Below are 25,715 nucleotides of genomic sequence, written 5' to 3'. Positions count from 1 at the left end.
TAACCCAAAAAGGGCATTGAGAAGGACCCTCATTTTCATGACCCCAACTCAAAGTAATTGATTAATTTCATTCTCAATATAGATGGAGAAAATAAGTCAATGAAATTATAGGAAGATGTCAATAATGGTCTGTCCACAACACATGAGAGTGAGATGATTATGGAACATCCAAGCAAAGTGATGCCCCCACAGAATGTGGTAAGGGGCACACTCAATGTACTGAGGCATACTGCATGCCCTGGCTAGGGCGACATTTCCGGGATTATCCGTCGCTTCAAGTCCGTCTATTTTTTAAGAAAATAAAACTCAAAGTCTTTCTAAGGGACTTATTTTCTCAATGTCGAAATAAGTCACAAATTCGAATGTCCCATCTTTGATTGATTTTATAAAATAAAAAATTCAATATACGACAACAATGGCAGATGTGCATCTGCTATTGAGTTTGGTGCACAATATTGAGCATGTTACAGTTAAAAAAACACAATCTTGGATATGATATCAAAGGAAAACGATACTTTCTTGTTAAAAATAAGTTTTTCGTTTTTTTTGGGGTCAATTTATTAATGTATGATATATACGTGCAAATGGATCGAACGGTGAAAAAGTTCCATTGATCCAATCAAAGTGCATGACAATAAGTGAACCTACCAATATACTTTAAAGATCTAATTTGATGAAAGGATCTAATATTTTAAAAGCTAGTAGAACAGTGCATTCTTCCATTATCCATTTATACCACAAAGCAATTTACTTTTCCCCCATCAATAAACTTTTTATCCCTGTTGCTTAGCTAGCTTTTCTATCAACTCAAATTTCATAATCCCAGTTGATAACTCAGAAGAAGAAGGAAAAAAAGAGCTCCAAGATTTGTGCAATGGAACCAACCAGGAATTATGAAACATATATCATCTCTGCTCCAGAGGCTCCTCCATGTCCAAACACACCACTTCAGGACCCCAAAGAGAGCAAACAAAAACTAGTTGAGGAAGATGAAGAGGAAGCTAATAAAGATCAAGAAAAAGAGATGAAGCCCAATATTTTAGTAGATCTTGAGGATTCAAATGGTGGGTTCAATCCAGAACTCAACCTCATTGATTGCCTGGACATGGGTTCATCAGAAGGTACAGCTGCCCCTAGGTCTGATGGGGCAGAGCCTAGAGTTTTCTCATGCAACTACTGTCAAAGAAAATTCTACAGCTCACAGGCACTTGGAGGGCACCAAAATGCCCACAAAAGAGAGAGGACCCTAGCAAAGAGAGGACAGAGGATGTTAGGGACGCATGTAATGGCCTCAGCAGCTGCAGGTTTTGGGTACCCTTACTTGCATCATCACCATCACCACCATATTTCAAGCTTGGCTTCTCTCCCTCTCCATGGCGCTGCTTATAATCACAAAACTTTGGACATTCAGGCGCACTCAATGATTCACAAGCCTAATTCTCATATGTCATCATCTTCTATTGGGTTCGGAAGTTCGTATGGAAATCGTGGCTACAGGTCAAGACCGCTCATTGATCAACAACCAGCAATTGGGAAGCTAGCCGCAGCAGCAGCAGAGAATTTCCAAACGACGGGTAGAGGCGGTGCTGGTAGATTTGACATGGGAAAGAACAAGATGGGTTCCCAAGCCAATGACGAAATTGGTAAATTCTGGTTGGCAAACGGCAGTCGTTTCAAGAGTGATCAGGAGGAAATGAAGAAGCTTGACTTGTCCCTCAAGCTCTAGGTAGTTTAATATAGGCTCTGCACAATTCTTATTCAATGTAACATATATGATCCTCTGTTTTTGTTTTCTTTTTTCTGTTAGTATTGAGATGTTGTTTAAATTTTCTTGTTCAAATTTCGAATATGGTTCATGGTTGTATAAATTTTAATTTTTTTTAGAACGGCAACAGCCTTTTCTTTTTGGTTTGCTTTGAACTTGTCCATAGCTATCTGGGTTAGAATTTTTCATTTTCTTCAACCTGTTTAATCCTCTTTTGGTTAAAACTAAAACAGAAAAAACCCTCTTGTTATTTTTCTTCAATTATAGAAATTTATTTTAGAAAACAGATAAATTTTGAAGGTGGAGCCATGTTCAGAAGTTTTTATGTACTCCCTTCAAATCAATTGGTATTATCTGGCTATCAACAATCAGTAACAGAACAGAGCTCCTCTGTTTTGGCCCAACAAAAATTCAAAAATGTCATGCTTTGCACTCGAAAGGACGTGTGACGCTTGTGAGTGTCGTTCCAAATAATTTAGGATTATCCGTCTACTTCGATCCAAACAAAACAAACAATCAAATACAATGAGACAAATTTGATTCTATAATCTTTGCCGATTTACAATAAACAGATCATAAACACATAATTTATCAAAATTTGCCGTTTTTCATACATTTAAAAACGAAAAGAAGGGTCTAATAGCTCAAATAATACAGGACAGTTACCTTTATACCTAATGTGTGTTTGAATGCCGCGCCCCTCCAATATCAATTGTATACAAATAAAGAAAATAGACAATGAATTTTTATTCTAAACTTGAGACAAAGCTGCCACTGACGAAGGGGATTAGATAGATGAACGTGGAAAGTGTCAACTTGATAATACAAGAAACCCAAAATAAATGAGTCATACTTGTGAATATAAGATTGATGATGTTTTTTTGTCGTTGTATGCATCATATAAAATGACTTGCTTTTTCATTTTTTTATGTTAAAAAAATTAGTGGTATCTTTGTCCTCTTTTGAGGAGCGTGTACCGAGTCACTTTCGTTAACTGATCTGAAAATCTAGGAAAGATTTTAGTTGAAGTTTAAACATTTTGTATAATAATGTAATAATACTTTATGTGTCACATTTTACATAACTTTCCCATCAGAAACTCAAATTTCTTCGAGGTTGGCGTAAGTCACTGCACCTGTCGCCCCAATAAACAAGGTTTTCGCATGGTTGCCCCAGCACATGTCATATTCCCACACCTTCACATCTGCATGCACATTTTCAAAGTAAATCTTATGATTGTCTGTGGGTTGATCAAATATTTAAGCACGCTGAAAACGCCGAAAATTTGTTGTTTGATGGTTATTTTTTTTAATAACTCAAACCAACCACCCTAGTTCCCCAAAAATTGATCCAGAGACACCTTCAAACAATCATGTTTCAAACAAGGGCGATGGAGGACTAAAGGCGATGAGTAATAAAAATATGTTTTGAGGTTTGAACCAAGCTCATGACATTACCAATTCCACTGTTATGAGACACAATACTTCAACAATAATACTAGAGGCATCAACTTTTTTTTCGTCAATTTTATTCATCAAGAGATTTTGAGTTTCTACTGAAGTAAGACTTTCAGGACGCATATAGCTGATAGCCCTTGTCTGTGTCAAACTTCATTTTCAGCTTAGCTAATGGAAATCAGCACACAAAGATCTGCATACCATCACAAATCCTAATTTCCCATCACTTTGCTTGGAGTAATTCATACAATCAGAAGCATCTCAAAGTTATAAAACAGACAGAGTTGCTGACCTGAATAAATATTACATTGTAAATCTATGATTTTGAAGGCACGCTTGCATATAATATAAAGCATAACTTAGGCAGAACCTTCTTTCCAATCAATGACAATTTTTTTCAGGGAAGAGGAACAAATGAATCACCACAAATCTAAATCGAGAGAAGAGATATTAGACATGTACCGTTCTATTTTTCCAGAAACGACTTGACCTTTCCCAACCATTTGATGAGTTCTATTCTGTCCTTGTTCGCCATATATTGATGCAGGAAAACAGAAAGCTCATCATCCACTCCCCTTGCTTCCAAATACTCAATAAACCTCTTTTGAATCGTTCTCTTCAAACTCCTGTCCAAAAACAGAGAAGAAGCAACAAGTCACCTCCAAACACGCAACACTGCAAACTCATACAACCAACAAACATTCATTCTTTGTGCATCATATACTTGCCGGCAGAAATTAAGCAATGTACCTGAAATCAGGTCCCATAAATGGCTTAGCCGGCATTCTATAACGATCAAGAACATAAACTTTCTGAACCTCTAGACGGTCCGGCCAGGCCGAGCACAGAAACTCCAAATCATTGGAGCCATCCCCCCTGGAAATATCAACAATCATACTGAGGTGAAGACGCACGTCTTCCCCAGAACTGTCATCTCCAGTCTTGGGAACCGTTTCATACCCATCAAACATAGTAACTTCAATTTTAATATCCTCAGTGTCTCCAAATTTTCCTCTCATTGTCATCCACAGCTCACCTGGCCGATCTTGCACCGTAAACGAATTGAATTTTGTAGGAGGCTGTTGTCAATCGTTACAATTTCCATAACAAAATATGAAAACGGATTACAATCGACACTTCAAACTGTCCAGTATGAATACACTTAAATGGGAATCGAGAAATCACAAAGACCTACTCAATCAAGTTAATAAAAATGGTTGCTTTCTCAGTTTATGTTCGTGCATTTTCTTACAAACCAAACAGAGGAGGAGGATGACCGACCTGTTCAGGAGGAGCATACTCGGACTGGTACTCCTCCTCGTTTCTGAGGATTCTAAGGATGTTAGCTTCCACGGGCGACTTGGGAAGCGTCTCAGAAGCGTAAGGTCTGTTTTGGAAGAGAAAGGTTGAGATCGCTTTCTGCACTTGCAGCGAAGGATTTGGGTGGCGTTGAATGCCATTGATTAGGGTTTTGCATGAACAAGAAGAAGACAATCGCAGCGCACTTTGAGCAGTTCGAATTAATCGAGCCATTTAGGGTTGAGAATCAAAATTTTCTTTTTAGGGTTTAAGGATTGGGGTTTTAGGTGAACAGTGGAACTGAAATGGGGAAGAAGATGGATATCTAATCTGGGCTTTGACGTGCATCGTAAACAATGGGCCTCAAACTCAGCCAAACCAAACGAATGCAATCCTTTGGGCTTTGGCTACAAACCGCAAAGAATGTACTTTTGGGCTCTTAAATGAGATCTAAAAAAAGCGGAAATAAATAACAAGAAGCCTTGACACATTCGTAAATACTTTTAACTATTTGAACTACAAATTTCTTACGTAGTGACAGCGACTTTGAAACATGCACTTTTGTTGTTTATTTGAAAGTTGAAATGCATATGGTATGAATGATTCTGGAGGTGTGACGCTTCTTAATTACTTGTCCCTAGCGCGGGGTTGTATAGTTCATAGAGCTCGTGGCGGTCTTATCTTCTGCTCCAGTTCGTTGGTTTCTTAACCACCCAACATGATGCCTCAAAACTTGAAGAATACTGAAAGTGATGGCAACAAAATTCTATGGCCATTGGAATAGTAGCCCTAATATACTCCTCCGCTTCACCAGCATTTTATCCATATGTTTAAACAGAACATTCAAAGGAGGGAGCAATGTTTTATTATTATTTCAAATAATATTGAGATATTTTATTGAATTGAAATCCCATAAAGTGGGTCCTGAAAGCCGACATGGGTTTGGTGCAATAATTTCTTGAGGCCATCCCTTGAATGATATAAGACATGAAAATGCACAAGCAGCAACACTATTTGCCATGCTGCATCATAATGAAAATGAAAAATTGCATTACTTTGATGATGGCGACGAGATGATAACGCGGATATATAATGAGCTTCTCTTTCTGGACACATGGGTGCAGTGCGGGTGCAAAAAGGTTGTTTTATATGTTGTCGTATTATTGATCGGGATAATAAAAAGTGTTATTTTCGTTGTAAGAGAATGTTTCTCGTGCAATGGGAATGATGCAAACAAAGGACAAAAATAACAAGTTTTACTGTGTGTTATCATTACTGCGTTTTGTTTTACCATTATTAATCCACCATTAATTTAATTAGAATGCTAAGGAAGGACAAACAACAAGGTGGATATTATGTCCTTGGTTCGTTTTTGTACAAAGTCAGAAAATGGAAACCAATTAGGAATCGTATGTCACAAAGTTTATGACCATTCAAATTTGACCAAACTCTTCATATTTTATGGATATTATGTCCTTGGTTAGTTTTCGTCCAAAATAATAATAATAATAATAATAATAATAAAATTGCGGACATCCTTTCCTTATATGTATAATTGATTATGGTCATTCTTGACTGCCAAAATGAATGGATATCAAATTAATAAACAATGGGGTCACAGCCAAGTAGTAGATGTGACATCCATCTCTTCTTCTTCTATGATGTTAAGGATGCGATCAATGACCATAGAAAAATATGTGACCATCCGAAAAACTGAAGTAACGAAAAATCTAATCTCTTAATTTTTTTAACTTTTAAAAAATCTTATATATATGGATGCTAAATTATTGTAGTAAAGAAATTACAACAATATTTTTATACCCAATATGAATTATTTTAAAATTTTATTTTAGAAAGTTATTAGATTAATTTAATGATTTATATTTTTTCAAATGCGTGTAAATGCATTGATTATAAATGCAGAGATTTAGGATCCCTAATATGAGAATACTAAAAAGTTAAGGTTTATATAATTGTTTATTAGTAAAATGCCAACTAATAAGAGAGTATCGTAATTGGTATGAAATCCTTTTTTATTTAGCACAATTGGTAATAATTATATTATTTTAATTATTTTAATTGATGGGGAGATAACTTAAACTAAAAAAACAAAATTTTAATCTCTTTGGTACGCAATGAGTTACTTCGGTTTATGCAAGTTGGAATATTTCTATTCGAGTTTTGTATGATATCAAAACTTAAGAAGCTATTATGATTGATTAAACAAATATTAATCTAATTAAAATATCGTGGGTGAAATCACTGCTGTCTCCATTGTACGTGACAATGGCTCGTGGCCCTGGATATATAAGCCCATCATGCGACTAACGATGGAACCCAAGTTCACAACCTCACAGATTCGTCTTCACTCTTCCAACATAAAAATAAAAATAAATTCACAATTCCCAATTTGTCCCTAAATTCCTCTGCTTTTCCCCAGTAAATTCCCCAATTTCCTTCCCACTTTTGTGGCATTAAGCAAGGTCATATAATAATTATATTATAAGCAAACGGGGTTAGGGAAGTTGGTAAAGGTATTAGGCAAGTACGAATTTCCTCCAGGTAGATATTGCTTGTATGCATCTCCTAGCATCAAAGTTTGAATCCTCTACACGTAGATATCACTTGTTTGGAGGAAGTTTAAATTCGGGTGCAAAGTAGCAGACACACTTTCTTAACCAATTAGCCCTTAACTCACATTTGCATAATATTTAAACCGGATTAATAATAAATTAAGCCTAATCCAATTTCCAACCATGTGATACCAAAAAGTAGGGTTTGCAAAAGCAGAGACGCCGCGGAGACGCAGCAGAGACTCAACTTACACGTTAGGTTGGAAAAGAAAGAAAGGCACGACGTGGAAGAAATGGACTCAACCAATCACTCTATCTACTCTACCATTTTAATCTTAAAAAACTTAAAAAACAAATGAGCAAATTTTGCAGCAGCTGGAGATTTCTGTTGCAGAAGATCTAGAAGCCTATCGTTTGCATACGTTGGTTTTTTACCTGGTTTGTATTTTGGTGGGTGTTTTTTGGGTTTCGGTCTTGGTCTTGGTTTTGGAGCTGGAATGGCATTTTCCGTAATTAGTTAAACTTGGAAGGGTGTTTTATCTGATTAGCAATTCACTACCAAAACAAACAGCGTCTCCCACTTTTAGTTATAAAAGCGAGTACACGGCGATGACACTTTCGGCCGCCGGAACTACCTAAGATTCGTCTTCCAAGAAAAGGATCATTAAAATTTTCTGGAGAGGAATTCTACGAATCTACTGTTCCGGTTTTGCCCCCCCACCCAAAGAAGCTCTTCAATTTCCAAGGCGCCCCTCGGTTTAAGCAATTCTAGCTGCAGCTGGAGCTCCGTTCTTAATTCTGATTTCATTTTGGAGTTCTCTTTTTGGAGAGACGAGTCTGAGAGAAAAATGCTGTGTAGGATGGTGTTGGTGCCCAGGAAGAAGAAGATTGGGAAAGTGCCTGTCTATCTGAATGTGTACGATCTTACTCCGATCAATGGCTACGCGTATTGGCTCGGCCTTGGGGTCTACCATTCCGGTGTACAAGGTAATGGGTTTTAATGGGTTGCCCTTCTTTTCTTGCTTTCTGGCTTTGTTTGGATGCTGAGAAAGTAGATCTGCGTGTATGTTTTGGTATGAATGAAACAGAACAGATGGTTTGTCTTTAAAATTTTTACGAAAATCCAATCATTTGCACTTTGTGATGTGTTTTGTGTATCATTTTAAATGCTCATTTGGATCTGGGTAGCGTAATTTCGACTCAGCTGAACTTGGGTTTCATCTTTTTTGGAAGAATCAAAGAGATTCTTAGTGTTTGATTCACAAATTTTGGTTTGCACAATAAAGAAACAGAGTGATTTTAAGCAATTGGGCTAATTTGAATTCAGTTTTCAAGCTTTTGGTGTGATAAAGTGACAACCTTTCATCTCAAATAAACTCAATTGAAAGCAAGTTTCCTCATTTCGACTGATTTTCGTATCGCGGGTAATAAAAAAGGATTGTTTTTCTCTAGTTTATCATCAACCGCACGGATGTAATGTAATCCATTGACTTAAATTTTTATGGTAGACTTGGTTATCTTTTGACTCTCTCACATGTCTATCTAAGCTCCTGCTTACATATGTTTGTATTTATTTATTCACTTAAGAAAATTTTATTTTAATATGCTGTAGTACATGGTGTTGAATATGCTTTTGGAGCGCATGACCATGCAACGACTGGGATTTTTGAAGTGGAACCAAAACAATGTCCTGGCTTCGTATTCAGAAAATCAATTTTGATCGGAAGAACAGATTTAGGCCCCAAGGAGGTCCGCGCATTTATGGAGAAACTTGCAGAAGAGTACTCTGGAAACACATACCATCTGATCACCAAGAACTGCAACCACTTCTGTAATGATGTGTGTACCAGATTGACGGGGAAGCCTATTCCTCGCTGGGTCAACCGTCTTGCTCGACTTGGTAAGGATTTGATTATCTCTTATCAGTTTTTCACAATCCCACCGTTATTAGTAGTACGACCACAAAACAAAACCACTACACGATGCCAATGCCACAACCAGAGCTACCATTGTTACCCCTTGCGCCCAGATAATCCCAGATTCAATCCATCTTTAGATTGAGATCATTGCAAACATAGGATTCAAAACTCAATGGGAAAGAACAATTTGGGTGGAAATGATGACTCTGTTGTTCATTATTTGCCCATGTTTTATATCCTTTTGGGATCTCTACGATGTTAGAAGGCTGATCACCACCGTAGTGCCTGTTTCTGTTTGTGTGCTGCAAACATGACTTTTAGATTTGTTTCCATGGGAATGCCAATTGTTGAAACATTTTCCTACAAAAAAAAAAGAAAAGAAAGGTATTCGTAGATTGTTCTCGTTCCCTACATTAATTACTTACTGAGAAAACCAATCCTAAAATATTTTTGTGTGTGTGGCTCCTTGATGAACTTCAGGTTTTTTCTGCAATTGTGTTCTTCCAGCTGGTTTGAATGAAACTAAAGTTCGGCAAGTAAAATCAGATGGGGTTTACAGTGGGGATAAGAAGAAATTGAGAAGCCTTTCAACTAATTGTGCATCCTCAAATCCTCGGCCCTCTTCTTTACAACCCTCCAGTGGGGGTTCTGCAGGCAGAAGTAGTAGACAAAGACACTGTGTTCCTCCATCTTCCTCCTTGATCCATTCTTCATCAACCTCGGCCTTGACTGTAAAGGTGTGACACCTATTTGATTGAGACTTTATAGGGTTTTAGAGTCCATATGAACAACAGATGGGGAAATTGCAAATTTTGGTTTTGCCCCGTTGTGTAATCTGTTTTTATTATTATGTAAAACAGCTGCTTGAAAATTGTTTCGGTGTTCCTGTTTGTGTATAATGCTTTGTGTTTCTGACATACTGGGGAGATGAAGTTGATGGCTTTCAAAATTTTGGTTTCTCGTCTATCTTCAAGAAAGTAATGCAAAATAAGAAGGCAGTCAAAGCATGTGACATGTCCACATAACATACACACGTGCAGGTTTACATTCATATATGCACGGCATGGAATGGAATGAATCAAAATTAATTCTTGCTGGCTGCCGACTTGTTCAAACCTAATCTGAATGAATGTAGACATGAATTGCACGAAGTAGGTGGTTTTCTCGTTACGGATTAGAGAGAAGAGAAAGACAGTCTGTTCGGGGTCCCATTCTTGGTCAAAAGCTTTCTCATGTCGATGGCTGGCTTGGTTTCCAGTTTTTGTACTGGTCTGGGGTTTGAGTTTGGGCTTGATCCAAACAATGGAAACATGTTTAGTCTAATCCCTGTATGTACAAAGAGAACCCAAATGCATATATGGGCTCGGGCTCAAGGCTTGTACATATAACAAGAAGCCTGCAAAACCCAGTTCATAACAAGTTGTTTGTTGCAACTTGCAAGAACCTTACTTGGAAGGAAGCTTGAATTTGGTATGGATGAGGAGGCAATGTTTTGGTAGTGTTCCTTGAACTCAGGTTATCATTTTACAGAAGAAAATTAACCAGTGCCTTGAAATGTAGGTAAAGTTGTTTCCTCCTCAATTGCTGTATTGCTGTAGCTGTACCTGGAGAAAAGATACCTAGTATTGAAAGAAATCGACAAAATCATTCCCGTCCATTGCAAAAGAAGACAAAACACTCTCTGCACTGCATGAAACGTACTTCTCTCTCTCTCTCTCTCTCTCTGCCTTTTATTAGATTCGAGAGATGCCATCTTTTTACAAGAAACATCTCGACAAACTCTGCGCGTTGATTGAACTTTGGACCCCCCACCTTTTACCTCGATGTCCCCTAAGTTACCATTCTTTGCATTTACACTAAGCTTATCAACGTTTTACTGTGTCTTGGGGGGGGTGGTTTTACTCGGAGTCACCAAAACGTTCAGTTGAATTGAAAGTAAGAAAAGAACTCATATTTAATGATATATTGACTAAACATACCTTCTTTTTGGGGCAGTAAATAAGGTGGATCTATGGGCATTTCACATCAAAATAGAAAACGCTGCAGAAATACGTGCTCTATAAATCCTAATGAATTAAACACTTGTTCGTTTTGCTTTATCTTTTAATTGGAAATATTCTTATGATATAAGGATTCTCCTGATATTATTATTCATGTTGTATAGAAATCTTCCGGTATCATCATGCTTTTTAAGATCTTATGTAATTCATGCTTTTTTCTTTTTTTTTAAATAATTAGTTTAAAAAGCGACTGATTAGGCCGTATGCAATGCAATGCAAGCCAGCTTTATGGAAAAGAAATAAATACTTGTCCAGAAAGGCAGGAGTGGGTCTCTTTTTCAGAACTAAATCTCACTTTTAATTGTTTTGAAATTGTGGGTCTCTTTTTATTTGCAATTGTTTTAAAAGTCAAATCTCACTTTTTTTTTTTTTTTCAAATACATTCAAAATTGGTCTCTTTTTAAAGATCTTTTTGAGAATATTGCAATGGTACAATTTTTAGTGTTATTAAATTTATCATTTTTATTTTATTTGAAATGTAAAAAAAGTGTAAATAGATATAACTATTGATCGGAAGTTATTAAATTGTACCATTGCAAGTAAAAATGCAATTTAATTCAATAAATGCCAAAAAAAAATCAATTTATTGAATTATTGAACAATCATTGCGGTTGCTCTTATAAATTTATGATAATGTCAAAAAACCTATGTAGCATGGACACTTCATCATGCCGAAGTGTCGGACACACGAACACGACTTGAACACGGGTCAACAGTCAAGACACATTTTGGACACAGTCAACTAAAGTCAAGACACTGCATGGACTATTTTGAAAATCATAAAACAAAAACTAGGGTCAAACATAATTATTGAAAACTATGTGGACATATTTGACATACTTTTAAAAAGTTGGCTAAAAATGTAAACAATATTTTTTTTTAAATATGCTTTTTTTCTTTGTTCCTTCGTATCAGAGCTGATATTTTTGGTTGACTAAGAATATTGATAGGAATTTGGTCGTGAGAGAATTATCTTTTTGAGTGAGTAATTCACTCATTTTGTTTGTTTTTTTTCTTTCTTTATTTATGTAAACTCAATTCTTATTTTATGAAGTGGGAAATCGTTTTTCTTATTTTGAAGACGATAGATCATATATGAAAAATATGTGAAATTAGGTTTATGATGAGTCATGAATATGTGTGAATAAATACGTGTATCATTCTTTATTTTATTTAGGGAAAGATGAGTAATGCTAAGTTATATCAAATGAGTATGAATTTATTTTATGGTATTATGACATTGAAGTATTGAATATGAAAATTTAAATATATATAAATATATATTATTAGAATTTTAATAAATTTTATTATTATTTTAATTACCGTGTCCTACCATGCCGTGTCCTAATTTTTTAAGAATTTTCGTGTCGCTTCCGTATCCTTGTGTCCGTGCTACATAGCTAAGAACAACCAAAGATGCACAATTTTACACAAATGCTTTTATGTTCGTCTTCATCAATAATATGCCTCATAAATGACATTACACGAACAGTTCGGAAATTAAAGCATAATTAATTCACTTCCCAGTAGAAAAATAACAAAAAAATACCGAACACGATTTTGTCTTCTCTTAAAATATAGCTAGGCTAAGTAAGAATTGTTAGATCTAATCTCATATAAAGTATCTATGAATTTCATAGTTTCCTTCCATGTAGATAGATAGTAATTGGATTTATTCGACTATGTTCAACAACAAATGGGTTAGTAAAAGTAACAAATTACTAAGCAATCTCACCAACAATTACTTATATAGAACCAACCACCCTACTCAAATTGTAATTTTGAAGAATTTGAATTGAATTGCTTTGCTTTCCTTTGAATTTTCACCTTTTCCAGGCATAAACCAGCAAAGAAAACCCAGTAGGACCGCCGCTGAGCTCACTTTCCTCCATGCTAGCCCACTCCATCACCGACGAGCTCCCTCCAGAAGACCCTGCAGACGACATCGACACCGAGGAAGACGACAAGCTCTTCCCCATCTTTCTCCATTCGATCCCATTCATCCCAAAATTCCATGAATTTAAATGACCCAGCTGGCAATTATTGCTCTCTTTGTTGATTTCTTCGTCTTCTTCGAACCTGAACATGAACACGGCGTGCCCGTCGTCACTGTCGCTCTCGAACAGCCAATTGTACACGTCCCAAGAGATCTGCAGCGGCGCCCCGTCCACTTCGATTCGCTCGTTGCCTCTGAATTTCCACTTCAAACGCTTTATCTGCAGAACCCTCTGGCCGTCCACGCTGAAACAGAGCCGGCTCAGGTCGTTGCCGTACCCGCAGTCGATTTGGATCTCTCTCAGCTTCCCACCAAATCTCGCTTTCGTGGTGTAGATTTTCTTGGCGACCACATGCTCCCGTTTCAGAATTGGGATTTGGGGAGTCTGGGCTTTGTGGGCTCTGGTTTTGGCGTAGGCTTCTCTGGTCAAATCTCCGACTAGGAGGGTCATCTCGTCGTCGACGACGACGGCGATGTAGAACACGGATTGGGGTTCGGGTCCGGACCCGAACCGGGCCCTGGAGAGGTCCCAGAAGATGCGAGTGTTGGGGGAGAGCCTCTTGGAGCCATGCTTTTTCCAGAAGATGAAGGGTTTGATGTGGAGGTGGAAGGAAGGGGGGGAGGCGGAGGAGAGAGAAGGGGGGAGGGGAGAGTCAAAGGAGTGGTGGAGGAGGTTGAGGTGGAGAGAGCGGCCGAGGAAGGAGCGGGACCAGGTGAGGGAGAAGAGGGCGAGGTCGGTGTGATAGAGGCACGTGGTGAGGTTGGGATGGCCGGAGATTGGCGGCGGAGGAGGTGGAGGCGGCGGGGAGTGGCGGAGGTCGGTGGGTTTGGCTGTGGAGGGGCGGAAGCAAGAAGGGAAAGTGGAGGAGTTGTGGCGGGACATTGGGTTGTGGTGGTGGATTGGTAGATTGGATTTGATATGAAGTTTGATGTGTGGGTGTGAATGTGATGATTTAAGAGAATCTTGTTTAGGGTTTTGTTGCCTTTTGGAGGGACATACAGAAAAGAGAGATACTGAGAAAGAAAGAGGATTTGGGGTTTTATGGGGGCACTGGGAGGAGAGAGAGAGAGAGAGGGAGCCTGTCACAGACTTCACAGATGAAAAGGGAGGAGAAAGATAAAGGTGGAGGAGAGACTAAAGACCATGAAAATATTGGACTTTCAACGACACATGTAACAAGAGTCCTCTACGTGAAATTGCCCTTTAAATATAAACAAAATTTCGGATGAAAAAAAAAAAAAAAACTTTTTTAACCACTTTAACTCCAAGTCCCTTGTTTGTTAAGCAAAAAATTATAAGATATAGGCAAAAGTCCTACAAATGGAAAAGATCCCAATCCGCAATCATTAAATTTGCTATAGACGCCCTCTTCTGTTCTATAGATTGCATGGTCATAGATTACAATTCATCGACACATCCAACTCAAAAGTGAGTGCGTTATGAAAAATCTGCGAGGATTTCACAAGCATACTAATAAAAATAACTATATAAGCAATGCCCTTATTTTTATCAATAAAGGTGTGTGTGTGTTTTTTTTTAATTATAAAAAAACGATAAAGAAGATTCATTCATCAAAATGGACGTTTACACGTAAATATGACATATATTGAAAAAAATGTATTATATTTCTTACCTTATATATATTCTTGGTCGTATAAATTGGTTACCTTATTGTTAGTGCTAGATTCATTGCAAATTGAATATGGCAAAACAAAATCTGAGGAAAGAATTATATCTGTAGACTGTAATTACGTAGGTGAGAGGGTAAAAGGAAAAGCCGCGGAAGGAGGAAGAAAAAGCCAAAAAAGGAGCCTGCTGAAGCGATTCTCACGCTACAAGTACACACCTACACCATTTGTGGTTAACTCTGAAAATTCTTCCTGTATATTAAATGAAAATTAATTCTCAAACATTATGATCAGATTAGTACATAAAAGTCAATCCAAGGCATGGAATATTTCAACAACTTAGTCGTTTGAATGCAAATTTGGAAACGGCCAAAGTCTCTCTCTCTCTCTCTCTCTCTCTCTTCAACGCGTGTGAAGAACCAAGTCGATCAACTTGAACCACTTGTTTAATGCGTGCGATTCTATTCGAATTTTCCAGCCAAGTTTCCTGTCCTTTGCTAGATCAGGAGTAACTTCCTTTCATAATATATCATTTTATTTCTATCATGCAAGTGCCTATCACTTTATTTTCCCAATTTTTTTTCTTATTTTTAATTATTTACTATTGCTGCTATTTCATCATTGAATATTTTGCGAGGACAAAAACCCATAAAACGCTAAATTCCAATTATGGGTGTTCTATTTATCAACATTTGGAAGCTACTGCACTCGACGTCTTGTATCCGATTTCCCCCTCCTCTATTGCTTGTATCACGGACTTTTTTCGTTTCATTTCAATTTTCCCGACCTTTGATTGAAAATATATACCTGGTTGCCCTACCATAATTAAGGACTGGTGGTGTGAAGACACAGTCCTTTGTAAACCTGAGGGGGCATAGAGAGGCTGACATGACATCAGATAGCCAAACCCAAGTTCCTATTTTCATACAGAAACATGGCATGTGTTATTTAATCAAGAAAACCATAATTCCAAGTGGCAAAGGAAGTCACTGTAGCCACACAATCCTGGCCCTCTATCTGCACACAGCTTGACAATTTGCAGCATGCGTAATATCATATGCCATTTATGGCAGAAAAAATTATATGAAATAGAAATAAGCTAATTAAAGAATGCCATATCGAAAAGTTATCACGTGTGACATATTATGATTGGCCAGAAATAGCAAAATAGTGTTATTCTCGTTAAGGGCTTTTTCAATCCTTTTGGGTTTTACCATGATTCAAACTGTTTTTTCCTCCAACCCGTTAGACTCAAATTTTAAGTCCGCAATTTTATTAAATTATTTTAAAATAATTTAAGTCTAATATATTTTTTATTTCATGGATAACTTTTTTTTCATTTAATATTTAATCTTTTTAAATAACTTTATAATTTAAATTTTTGAACAATTTGACCTAAAAAAATTGAAATTTCATAAAAATATTTATTTGAGAAATAGGTGGGTATTATAGAGTTTAAAGTGAATTTTGGGGTTGGATATGATTTATATTAATTTAAAATATTATTTTAACCGTTGAATTTAAATTTCAATTATTAGATCTTTTTTTTTTAACAGCTAAAATAACTTGGATTTAATATGGATTGTTAATTTGGGTTATTGTTGGAATAAAAAAAATAAAGAAATAAAGTGTTGCAACACAAGCACATGACACCTTCTGTAGCACCAGCAACACGATCCATGGTGCTCTATTGATTCTTTTTTACACATGGACTGCTTCAGCCTTGAATGGGCTCTATCAAGTTTGAATTTTTCTAAATTTTAGCTCCTTAATTTTATTTTATTTAAGAATGAAGAGAAAATTTAAGATATTTTGAGTTTGGCATCGAGATGCTGTTATTTAAGTGTTTCTGGGGTCCTAGAAATTAAAAACCGATAAGACAGAAAAGCCATGCTCTCTCGCATAAAACCTAACAGACAGCCGTGACCCAATTATTTTTCTTTTGCCATCAACAATCAGCCACACAATTGGCCAAGCATTTCTGCTGGGCTATGCAATGCTTTAGTTTGTCCCCTTGCCAAGGAGAGGCTTTGGTTCTGCTTTAAACTTGCCAGCTGGTACTTTAGGTACTCGACCGTTCCTTTAAGTTGTACTTTTTCTTTAGAGTTTAGGTCCCTAATTTAATGCGATTGATAGATTATTCTAATGGGTCTTGTGAAGTTTCCAGGAAATTGAGGCATATGGGAAGTTGGGTTGTTACTTATTTCAGCACTGCCCTACACTGCCTAGGGGAAAACAATACGATGCGTTTTGGAATTTGATCATACCAAATTACCGATTTTTTTTACAGACAAATAATAATTTAAATTACTTTAAGTTTATTTAATTTACGAAAAAGAAGATTTGAACTTGAATGTCAGAAAACGAGTTCATTGTTATGGCCAATTGACCTAACTCATATTTGCTCAAATTATCAATGTTATTGCTATAAAAAGTGTCAAATTTGCTGAGAAAGAATAAAATTGAGGGGAATGTACTTTGTTGTAATCGATTCACGCATAACTGGCCTTGAAATGAAACTTTGGAAAAGGTGTAATCTACATTGACTATATTGGATTTAATTTGAAGTCTTCATACGGTAGAAGACAACTAGTCAAAGTAAATAATGCTAACAAAGAAAAGTAGTTAACTAACTTTATTTAATTTATTTTATGGGAGGTTAAATTATGTGTGGGTCAAAAAACTGATGAGGAAAACAGAGGAGCCCCACCACCATGTGCAGGTATTCCCCAAGCTTTAAGCATACACTATACAATAGTGTCAGTCAGCACCTAATTTTGTTCTCTTTCTCTTCTGGGTATCTGACCGAGCACGCTTGCCACCCAAACCACCCAACGAAACCCTAAATTAAGAAGCCAATCGCGCAACAGATCCAACACTTCTTCAACCCCCCAAAAACCCACCCATTTTTTTAAGGGCCTATCAGAGCTATATACCAGAGCTACACTTTTCCCTTGTAAAATACGCTTTTTTTAATTTTATATTCTAGATTTGGTTTTCTATGAATATATATTGTCAATGTTAGGTTCCGGTTTGGGTGGCCCCAAGTTGAATGAAGTCACAATTGCAACCAATAAGTTTAGGCGCTTGGTGAGTGAGATTGGATTAGACTATTTCAATTAAAGTGGAGAAGAGTTATGGTATTTGTTTTGTGTTATGGAATTGATCTTATTAAATTGGACAATAATTCAACGTATTGTGTGTTACAAGTCCCATTCATAAGGATTGGTTTATACTCAATTGCAATTCAATTCAAATCGGGCCACCCAATGAGACCAATACAAATATTAGCAATATGATCATTTCATTAAACTTAAGTGAAATTACAATTCAGATAAATTATGTGGCTAATATGAAGGTTCACATCTATAATTTATATATTGCAACCTCACTACAAAATGACTCTGCAAAATTGAGTCCATTGGGCCTCTCAACATCTCTTAACTCACTGTTAAAAGCTAAGCTCAGCCCAGGTTTGCTGGTTAACCCCTTTTGGCCCAACTTATGTAGGCTGAAAAGATTGTTAACCAAACTAAAGGCCCAACTTTCCCTGTGACACAAAATAAGAAGCAAATAAAATTGAAAAAACTCAACCTAACGGTTGCAAGCGTCACAGTTTAATTGGCCCAACGCATAGGATCTAATTCTTTATCATTTCCTCCAACATCATGTGTCCTCTTGTAGCAGGCAATTACTTTGCAAGAACTTCTCCAAAAACCTACCAAATCGGAGATATCCAATAAGTTTGTGCCGCGTGTTGGGACTGTTTTGTGTTTTGTATGGAAGAAAACATGTTCAATATGTAAAGCATGCCCAGTTGCTCAAGAATGCATTTTCCAGAAACGCCTTTGTGTATGGACAATCGACAATGGAGGAAAATATTTACAAACCCATTTATTTAGACAGAAAAATTATCATACACAGGACATTATCAAATAGAATATATATATATATATATACAGAAATTCTCTCACACGAATGTTCTGTCCTGATTTGTAAATAAAAAGTCCAGAAAATACTATGTCACGGTTTTGCTCTGTTCGGTATTTTCTTCCAGAGTTTTCTTCAGATATAAAAACTGGAAAACATTTCCATCAAGCACTGTAACCCTTGGCATCTAATGGATCCAGGTTCAGCCCCCTTCTGCTTAAGCACTCTGATTTTGTCAAAGCTGCTAGATTATGTCCCAATCTGATGAAACCTGGGCTGGCCCATTGCCTAGTAAGCAGAAAATTATGTGACTAGATGACAAAAATATAATTAAGAGAGATAATTAAGTGGCCGAGGGCAGAGATTTCCATGACTTAATATTTTGTCTGTTTAGATTAGTTTAAGGAGAAAATGTGATTAGGAGCCATGTGGAAATGTCAACAACTTATGCAGCATGCAATTCTGCACATGCCCATCCATGTGAATGCATGGGAAGATTGGAAAAAAAAAGAAAAGAAAGAGGAATGAGACACCAGTGTATATACCTAATGTGATAAAAATGATGACATATTTATCAGTTTGTGTCTATAGGTGCTACCAACAGAAATATATACTAGTTTTCCTGAAGTAATTAACAAAGGGTTCAAAGTATTTTGGCTTTGCAGGCGGAGTAGGCCACCCACCCACCACCAGCCTTTTCTATCAGACTTTCTCACTCACTTAACAAAGCAATTTGCCTTTTTGGATTTTTGCATGCTTCACTTGATCCAAGGCACCTAAATAAATCCCATTACAAAGAAATTAGAATTATGAAATGCAATTGTGTTGTTGGGTTATGAAAAGATTGAATACCAATATGATTGTCTCTTGTTTCACATGAGATTCTATACATCATGATTGGATACACCATCATTGTTTTGACTGCTTTTTCTTCTCAGCAAGATCTCTCCTTTGACTCTTGGAGGCCTCTCTCTCTCTCTCTCTCTCTCTCTCTCTCTCTCTCTCTCTCTCTTTTTTTACTGCACACTGTGTGTCTGTCAGGTGTGCAATTCAAGGGAAGGCCACTGTTCTCTACAAATGCAAGCTTCATCATTGAGGTTATGGGAATTTCCGTACGCTACATGTTTTTTTTGATTGAAGAAAGAACAGAAAAACCACTGCTTAAATCCAAGGTTTTCAACTTTTTTTCATGGCAAAGTGCTCTGTAATTTGCAAAAGAGGTAACAAAAGGGATGAAAAGTTTAGAGCCAAAATGCTTTCATTTCAGTATCTAATCAGGCTATCAGATCAATCTTCAGTGAAAGCAGTAGTACTTGTTGTGTAACTGGGATTTTTCCTAGAAAACAAATGAGCAGTTTTTTTGCAACTGGTAATTTTGCAACATACTTGTTCAGGTGGAATTTCATGTGTCCCCAGGTCTCAATTTTCAAACTATTGATGATGGTGAACTCACTAACTTGCCATTATTTAAGCACTTTTCTGGATCAAAAGGCAAAACAATATAATGAGACTAAACCAACTTTAATTTTTTATGGTTGTGGGGAGCAAAATCAATTCCCAAACAGGTGAACAATCATGAAGTTTCACTGATAGAGATGGGACACCAGAAACACAAAAGCTAGCAACACATGTATTTTACAAAATTAATTTAAAAAAAAAAAGGTAATTCCATTCCATTAATGCTAATCTTGCCTTGTAATTTTGTTTATCCAAATAAGGTTAAAACAGTGTACTTAACCACGTGAAATAAAAGTCCTTGCACATCCCAAAAAACTAAGGAAAAAGAAAACCAGGGTTGAAATTCTGGATGAAACTGACATGAAAAAGATTGGATAAAGAATATTCCTCCTCTTCATATCGCTCTCAACTAGCTAGTAGCTAGCTAGACAACAATCTACAAAAGGAAATTTGAAATAAACTGCAGCAACGAATCTAAAGATAGATATAGCAAAGAAAAATCAAACGTTACTGCACTCTAATTACTTTGGTCTCATAATCAGAACATCATGGTAAAACATCACATTAAGCGTGATAGCAACTGTTTTAATGGTTTTAATAATCTGATTAGTAATGTCAGGCATTTTTTATATATCTCACACGCCCAATAAAGAGCTATATGCGATCAGAGATGCGGCTTGCATAGAGCCGGTCTCCCATGAACGTAAGATCCTATCGTCTATAGACATGACTTCATTTTATATGAAATAATATAGGGACAAACGCGCTCTTAAGGTAGGGTTAAAACTACTGAAATAGCACGATCGTTATGACTAAACTTCTTCCTTGTAATTAACAATTAAACTTTTTGTTGAAAATAAGCTCTTTCCAATTTCAACTAATTTGAAACCAATGCTGGAAAAACTTTATATATTATGCTTCTAGCAAGCTATGAGAAAGTGAGACAGAGAGAGAAAGAAACATGGAGCTTTGAATAAATAAAAAAGCCTGCTCATAAGTCACAAGTCATAAGTTATTTATTTATTTTTTGTTTGTTGCCAAGGCTTATAAGTCATGAGTTGAAAACTCAAATAAACCCAGAAACCCTTTTAGTCCCAAGAATTCCAGAAAGTAGTTTTCATTTGTTATTTTTTCTTTGCTTGCTCAGCCAATAATACATGGACACATGATTCCCTACATCACATTTGCATTGCACCTAAGAATATAAGATGATACGAGTTGAAATGTAATTACCATTTTTTAGGTACCATGTTGAAACTGATGGCAGTTGTCTTTTGGTTCTTATTATAGAAACAATTACACAAGATCGGAATTCTATGTTTTTTCACTATATATATTTGTTTTGTTTTCCTCTTCAGCTGTAACATAAAGAAGCCATAAACCCATGTGTTGTCGGAAGGCCTAATTTTTATACAAAGTTACTTTTTGCAGGATCATCTTTTCTGATGAGGTTACAGTACTCCGTGTGCGTGCGCGCACTAGCAAAACAAGGACCAGTTTTATTTGTTTATTTTCTGGAAAGACATGAGGTACGGATTTAGGTTATCTTTCATTTTACTGAGGGTTGGGTATTTTGGTACTTTGAATAGCACAGCTACAAGTGCTGCCAAGAAGGAAAAAAAGGGACAGTGAGAGTGATATTTTGTATCTCAGACCAAAATGCAGGTGCATTAAACAAAAGTTCGTTGACCGTCTACTGAAATTTTGGCCTCCTTCCCAACTTCCATTTGAAATTTGTGACGAGATTTAATGGTGTTTGGTTTCAATATGGTTGCACTTGCAGGGCATTTTCCTGATAATATATTTTACTTTATTTTATAATTTAAAAAACGAAAGAATTTTATGAGGTCAATAAGAATAAAGAGTATCCAGTAAAAAGACGATAGAATTTTATGAGATCAATAAGAATAAAGAAATTCTATGAATAAGAATAAAGAGTACAAGAGAAACATCCGGTAAAGAGAGTCATCTCAATAACAATACGACATACATGGATAATATTTTAAATGTACCGCATCCAATTTTATATTGATTTGCGCAAGGTGAAGGTTGTGTAGTTAAGTTTGTGAATTTTACATGTACCTCCAACAAAATGAGTGGCTAACAAACAACCCCAACTCTGTAACTTTCAGAAAATCCAAAATCACTTGCGCTTATTGCGGAGAAGATGAACTGGAAACAAAGCCATAAATTAAGCATAGAATTGATAATATCGTACATAATAATATTGTACACATAGCATCATCAAATGGGTTACTCAGTCCTAATTGGGTCTAGGAAGGAAGGTGGAGAAAATTGGGTTAAATCTGCTGAATGAGTTGCATTGGCAGAGAAATAAATATGAGCTAATAATCTCATCTGGTGGAATGATCTTGTGGCTTACATTAATTGGATTAGGGTAGTTTTTAAAGGGCTTGTGGTGCTACAGCAGAGCATAGCTCAATGGACCCATAATGAAGCAACTCCTCAATCATCTGCTCAATGTGATCATCTTCAAGAGCCTTGAACTGTTGCTGGCTGCTTTCTACTTTAACTTTACTGAAAACCCAATTCATCGTCTCTTCTGGTTCTTCTTGCTCATGATGAGTTTCTGGTTTTTTCTCTGGAAAGTTCATGCCCAGTTCAATGGCCTTCTCAGCATTGTCATTTTTTGTGTCAACGAAACAAGGTTGTGGTTTTTTAGGCTCCTGTAGGGATGTTTTCGTCATTTGGAGGGAAGCCATGTAGCATCTATGCAGTTTTGCTGTCAAAGTTGCTGACAGAAGCTTTGAGGCTGAGGACTGAGATGCATTTGGGTTATAAGGGAAATTGGTCCTTGCCCTTGGTCCGCACATAAGCCTTGCCGCTTCATCATAAGCTCTGGCTGCGTCTTCAGCCGTTTCAAATGTTCCTAGCCAAATTCTAGTCTTTCTGCAAACACACACCAAAGAAAAAACGTTTCTTTCAGTTTCCATGTTCAAATGGAGAAACGTGTATGTATGAACAATTATTAAACGTTTTCAAGCAAAGTTAGGGTGGACTTACAATAAAGGGTGGCGGATTTCGGAGACCCAAGAGCCCCAGTGCCTTTGTCGTACACCTCGAAACCGCTGTTGCGGTCTTGCCATTGTTGTGCAAAAGAAACGTTTCTTTTAGAAAGTGTTTGTGAAAATGCCTGTATGTGGGTTTGGGGTGCAATGAAAGCTTTGAGAGAGGAATGAATGCTTATGCCAGTGGGAAGGTGGGGGGGAGGAGAGATTGGTTTTTGTAGTTGGGTTTTGCAGACAGATATAAAGACAATTTTGGAGGCTCTCCTTTTTCTAACCCTCCCTCCTGGCAACAGATTAAGAACTTGGGTCCCACGAGTTTTGGCCTCTTTTTGAGTCTTGTTCACTCTATTTTTCCTGTATCTTATTAGTTACCAGTTGGCTTGCAACTGATGATTATAGAATAAATATGTCAAGTGCAATTTCAAACTGGACCAAACTCAATTCACATGACCATGCTAATAATTTTTGTCTCAAAGAAAACATTATAAACTTTAGATTTATAATTCAGTTGCCTTTTGGGCCTTCCATTCTTCAATAAAATCTAAGGTCACAGTCCCGCGGATTCTTCATGTGACTGAGTATGGTCTAAGCACAGGAGATGACAAACACTGATCATATAATATACATTTTTTTATCCCAATAATTACAGAGTATTATAAGAACTGGGAACCTTTTTAAAGAAAATTTTGTATGAACATATATAATATTCATTATTGTAATTATAATTTTTTTTAAGGAATCTTGGAATTTCAGTTTCATGTATTGCTAACATGCTCTGTTCTGAGCACTGATTGCTTCAACGCAATGATCAAAACAGAGGCTGCATGCTCTGTTCTGGATGGGTAAACAATTAAACAGTTAAACAACCATCGATTGGCACCAAAATGATTGGGTCAATCCTCATAATTACCCGAGCTAATTATTAATTAACAATCCCAATCACATAAACCAAATCTTATTCACTATTTTAAGAATCAATTTACACTAATTAGAGAAATACCAACTTGATAGTTGTCATATTGATTGTACGGCTCTGTATCTTCATTGAAAAAAATATGGATTAAAAAACTAGGGTGATGATGCATGCAAAACAAGGTAGAAACAAATAGAATCAATGGATTAATCTGCAAAATAAAAATATCGTGGGGGTGACTGGTGAGGTCATGGTTCATGCCACTTGGGTTTTTGGCGTCGGGTGCCAAAATCGGAAACATTGGCATATGGTTTAAAGTAAGAGCAGACAACCAACCAATGTCTGTTTTTGAATTGCCATGCCCAGTTTCTAAAACCTGGACCTTTCATGCTGAGATGCAGGGCAAGCTTGTGAGTTGATGACATGAGCTGCCAACTGCTCTTGCAGGTTTTCGGCAAAATATCCAATGGCTTGCACAGGATTAGGGTAAGATTAAATTGTTTTGGTTTTTTTATTTTATTACACGCGCTTATATGATCTTGTGCATGTGATGAGTATTTTTCCCATATCTCTCTCACGCTGCAGGCTGCAGCTATTTATGACTTTTGTGTTTCCTTATTTGGAGGCATCAACAGTGAGCATGCCAATGGAAACCACTTGTTTAACTTGCAGATTACAAGTTTGTGTCCTCCAATTTACAATGTTGGAGTCAAGATTGTGTGTGCATGTTGACACGTGGATCATTTAAACGGCATATTTTGATGCTAGGGAGATCACATTTTGATGCTATTTAATGTTACCGTTAAACGTGTAACGACCATTTAGGACATGACAATAGTATGTAATAACGAGAATGAATAAGGCCTAAAGAAAAAGCACTTCCGAAGGAAAAAGGTAAAAAAAAAAAAAAAACGTCATATCAGTAGGATTAATTCACCGGAAAATACATAGGCTTTTGAAGATTTTCTCACCATGTACCAATTCTACGGCCCTAACGATTTTCCTGGAGCTTGTGTTGAAAAGAAGAAAGATGAGACGACATATTCTTTATGAAAAGGTCGAAGAAACTGCAGAAAGAGCAAGACAAAAAAGATAAAAGAACAAACAGCATGTAAGCATGTATCTCCCATAATCAAAAGATTAAAATCTTTGTCACAATCCTGGTTTACAGCTAACCTCCCCTTTAGACTGAAATCGACATTTTAATACGCGGGAGTTTGCGGGGCCCAGTTATAAAAGCGCGTAATGTGGGGCCCAAAGATACATATCATGAACATGGGTGATGAGAGCAAAGTTGAAGATGAAGCAGAAGCTTGGGGGGATGGACTGGATGTGTTTGTCGTGAAACAAACTGAAAACCTCCCACGGTTTTTAAGCCCCATGACTCGGTCCGGTCCATATCAATTGTCAATTTTGGACTAACACTCTTCAAGTCACATGCAAAAAACAATCCAATATTTGATCCATTGAACAATTATTATAAAAGGTTAAGAAACAACAAAAATCATTCAGAAAATTCATGTGTTTGTTGGCCACAGAAACATTGAATTTAGGTTTTCTATCAATCCCAAACATTATATGCGTCATCTCTTTTCATATGTTACTATCGGAATGATCGGTAATACTATGACATTTGATATGATAATATTTTAATTGAATGATCTAAATATGAACATATTTGTTAAAT

General features: G+C 36.7%; 5 protein-coding genes across 5 annotated transcripts; 2 read left to right on the top strand and 3 right to left on the bottom strand.

Moving 5' to 3' along the window:
* The first annotated feature begins 715 nt into the window (after nt 1-715).
* LOC117615121 (zinc finger protein 1-like) lies at nt 716-1,868 on the top strand. Its single transcript, XM_034344126.1, has one exon. It carries the CDS (start codon nt 875-877, stop codon nt 1,724-1,726), a length of 852 nt encoding a protein of 283 aa, XP_034200017.1. The 5' UTR covers nt 716-874; the 3' UTR covers nt 1,727-1,868.
* Nucleotides 1,869-2,788: 920 nt separating this feature from the next.
* Nucleotides 2,789-4,834, bottom strand: LOC117614949 (uncharacterized protein At2g39795, mitochondrial). The gene is made up of 4 exons (XM_034343890.1): nt 4,504-4,834; nt 3,973-4,301; nt 3,685-3,848; nt 2,789-2,969 (listed from the first exon to the last, which is right to left on the bottom strand). Exons 1-3 carry the CDS (start codon nt 4,753-4,755, stop codon nt 3,689-3,691), a joined length of 741 nt encoding a protein of 246 aa, XP_034199781.1. The 5' UTR covers nt 4,756-4,834; the 3' UTR covers nt 2,789-2,969; nt 3,685-3,688.
* A 2,606-nt stretch (nt 4,835-7,440) lies between these two features.
* On the top strand, nt 7,441-9,971 carry LOC117613794 (deSI-like protein At4g17486). Its single transcript, XM_034342367.1, has 3 exons — nt 7,441-8,081; nt 8,707-8,994; nt 9,494-9,971. The coding sequence occupies exons 1-3, from the start codon at nt 7,943-7,945 to the stop codon at nt 9,754-9,756; spliced, it is 690 nt and encodes a 229-aa protein (XP_034198258.1). The 5' UTR covers nt 7,441-7,942; the 3' UTR covers nt 9,757-9,971.
* A 2,689-nt stretch (nt 9,972-12,660) lies between these two features.
* LOC117616788 lies at nt 12,661-14,238 on the bottom strand. The gene has a single exon (XM_034346203.1). It carries the CDS (start codon nt 13,950-13,952, stop codon nt 12,897-12,899), a length of 1,056 nt encoding a protein of 351 aa, XP_034202094.1. The 5' UTR covers nt 13,953-14,238; the 3' UTR covers nt 12,661-12,896.
* Nucleotides 14,239-22,254: 8,016 nt separating this feature from the next.
* Nucleotides 22,255-23,464, bottom strand: LOC117613917 (protein PPLZ02). The gene is made up of 2 exons (XM_034342533.1): nt 23,111-23,464; nt 22,255-22,996 (listed from the first exon to the last, which is right to left on the bottom strand). Exons 1-2 carry the CDS (start codon nt 23,191-23,193, stop codon nt 22,492-22,494), a joined length of 588 nt encoding a protein of 195 aa, XP_034198424.1. The 5' UTR covers nt 23,194-23,464; the 3' UTR covers nt 22,255-22,491.
* Between the last annotated feature and the right edge of the window lie 2,251 nt (nt 23,465-25,715).

This window comes from Prunus dulcis, chromosome 1 (assembly GCF_902201215.1).
Source record: "Prunus dulcis chromosome 1, ALMONDv2, whole genome shotgun sequence".
Lineage (NCBI taxonomy): Eukaryota > Viridiplantae > Streptophyta > Magnoliopsida > Rosales > Rosaceae > Prunus > Prunus dulcis.
Note: the sequence above shows the minus strand (reverse complement) of the source record. Positions and strands in the feature narration are given on the sequence as shown.

Bases quoted from the DNA above. Each gene is read 5' to 3' on its own strand.
- LOC117613917 (XM_034342533.1), bottom strand. From the start codon at position 23,193: ATGGCAAGACCGCAACAGCGGTTTCGAGGTGTACGACAAAGGCACTGG. The intron at 22,997-23,110 runs GTAAGTCCACCC...GTGTGTTTGCAG, and splicing joins GAAATCCGCCACCCTTTATT to AAAGACTAGAATTTGGCTAG.
- LOC117613794 (XM_034342367.1), top strand. From the start codon at position 7,943: ATGCTGTGTAGGATGGTGTTGGTGCCCAGGAAGAAGAAGATTGGGAAA. The intron at 8,082-8,706 runs GTAATGGGTTTT...AATATGCTGTAG, and splicing joins CTACCATTCCGGTGTACAAG to TACATGGTGTTGAATATGCT. The intron at 8,995-9,493 runs GTAAGGATTTGA...GATGAACTTCAG, and splicing joins CAACCGTCTTGCTCGACTTG to GTTTTTTCTGCAATTGTGTT.
- LOC117616788 (XM_034346203.1), bottom strand. From the start codon at position 13,952: ATGTCCCGCCACAACTCCTCCACTTTCCCTTCTTGCTTCCGCCCCTCC.
- LOC117614949 (XM_034343890.1), bottom strand. From the start codon at position 4,755: ATGGCTCGATTAATTCGAACTGCTCAAAGTGCGCTGCGATTGTCTTCT. The intron at 4,302-4,503 runs GTCGGTCATCCT...GATTGACAACAG, and splicing joins AGTATGCTCCTCCTGAACAG to CCTCCTACAAAATTCAATTC. The intron at 3,849-3,972 runs GTACATTGCTTA...GTTTTTGGACAG, and splicing joins TTTATGGGACCTGATTTCAG to GAGTTTGAAGAGAACGATTC.
- LOC117615121 (XM_034344126.1), top strand. From the start codon at position 875: ATGGAACCAACCAGGAATTATGAAACATATATCATCTCTGCTCCAGAG.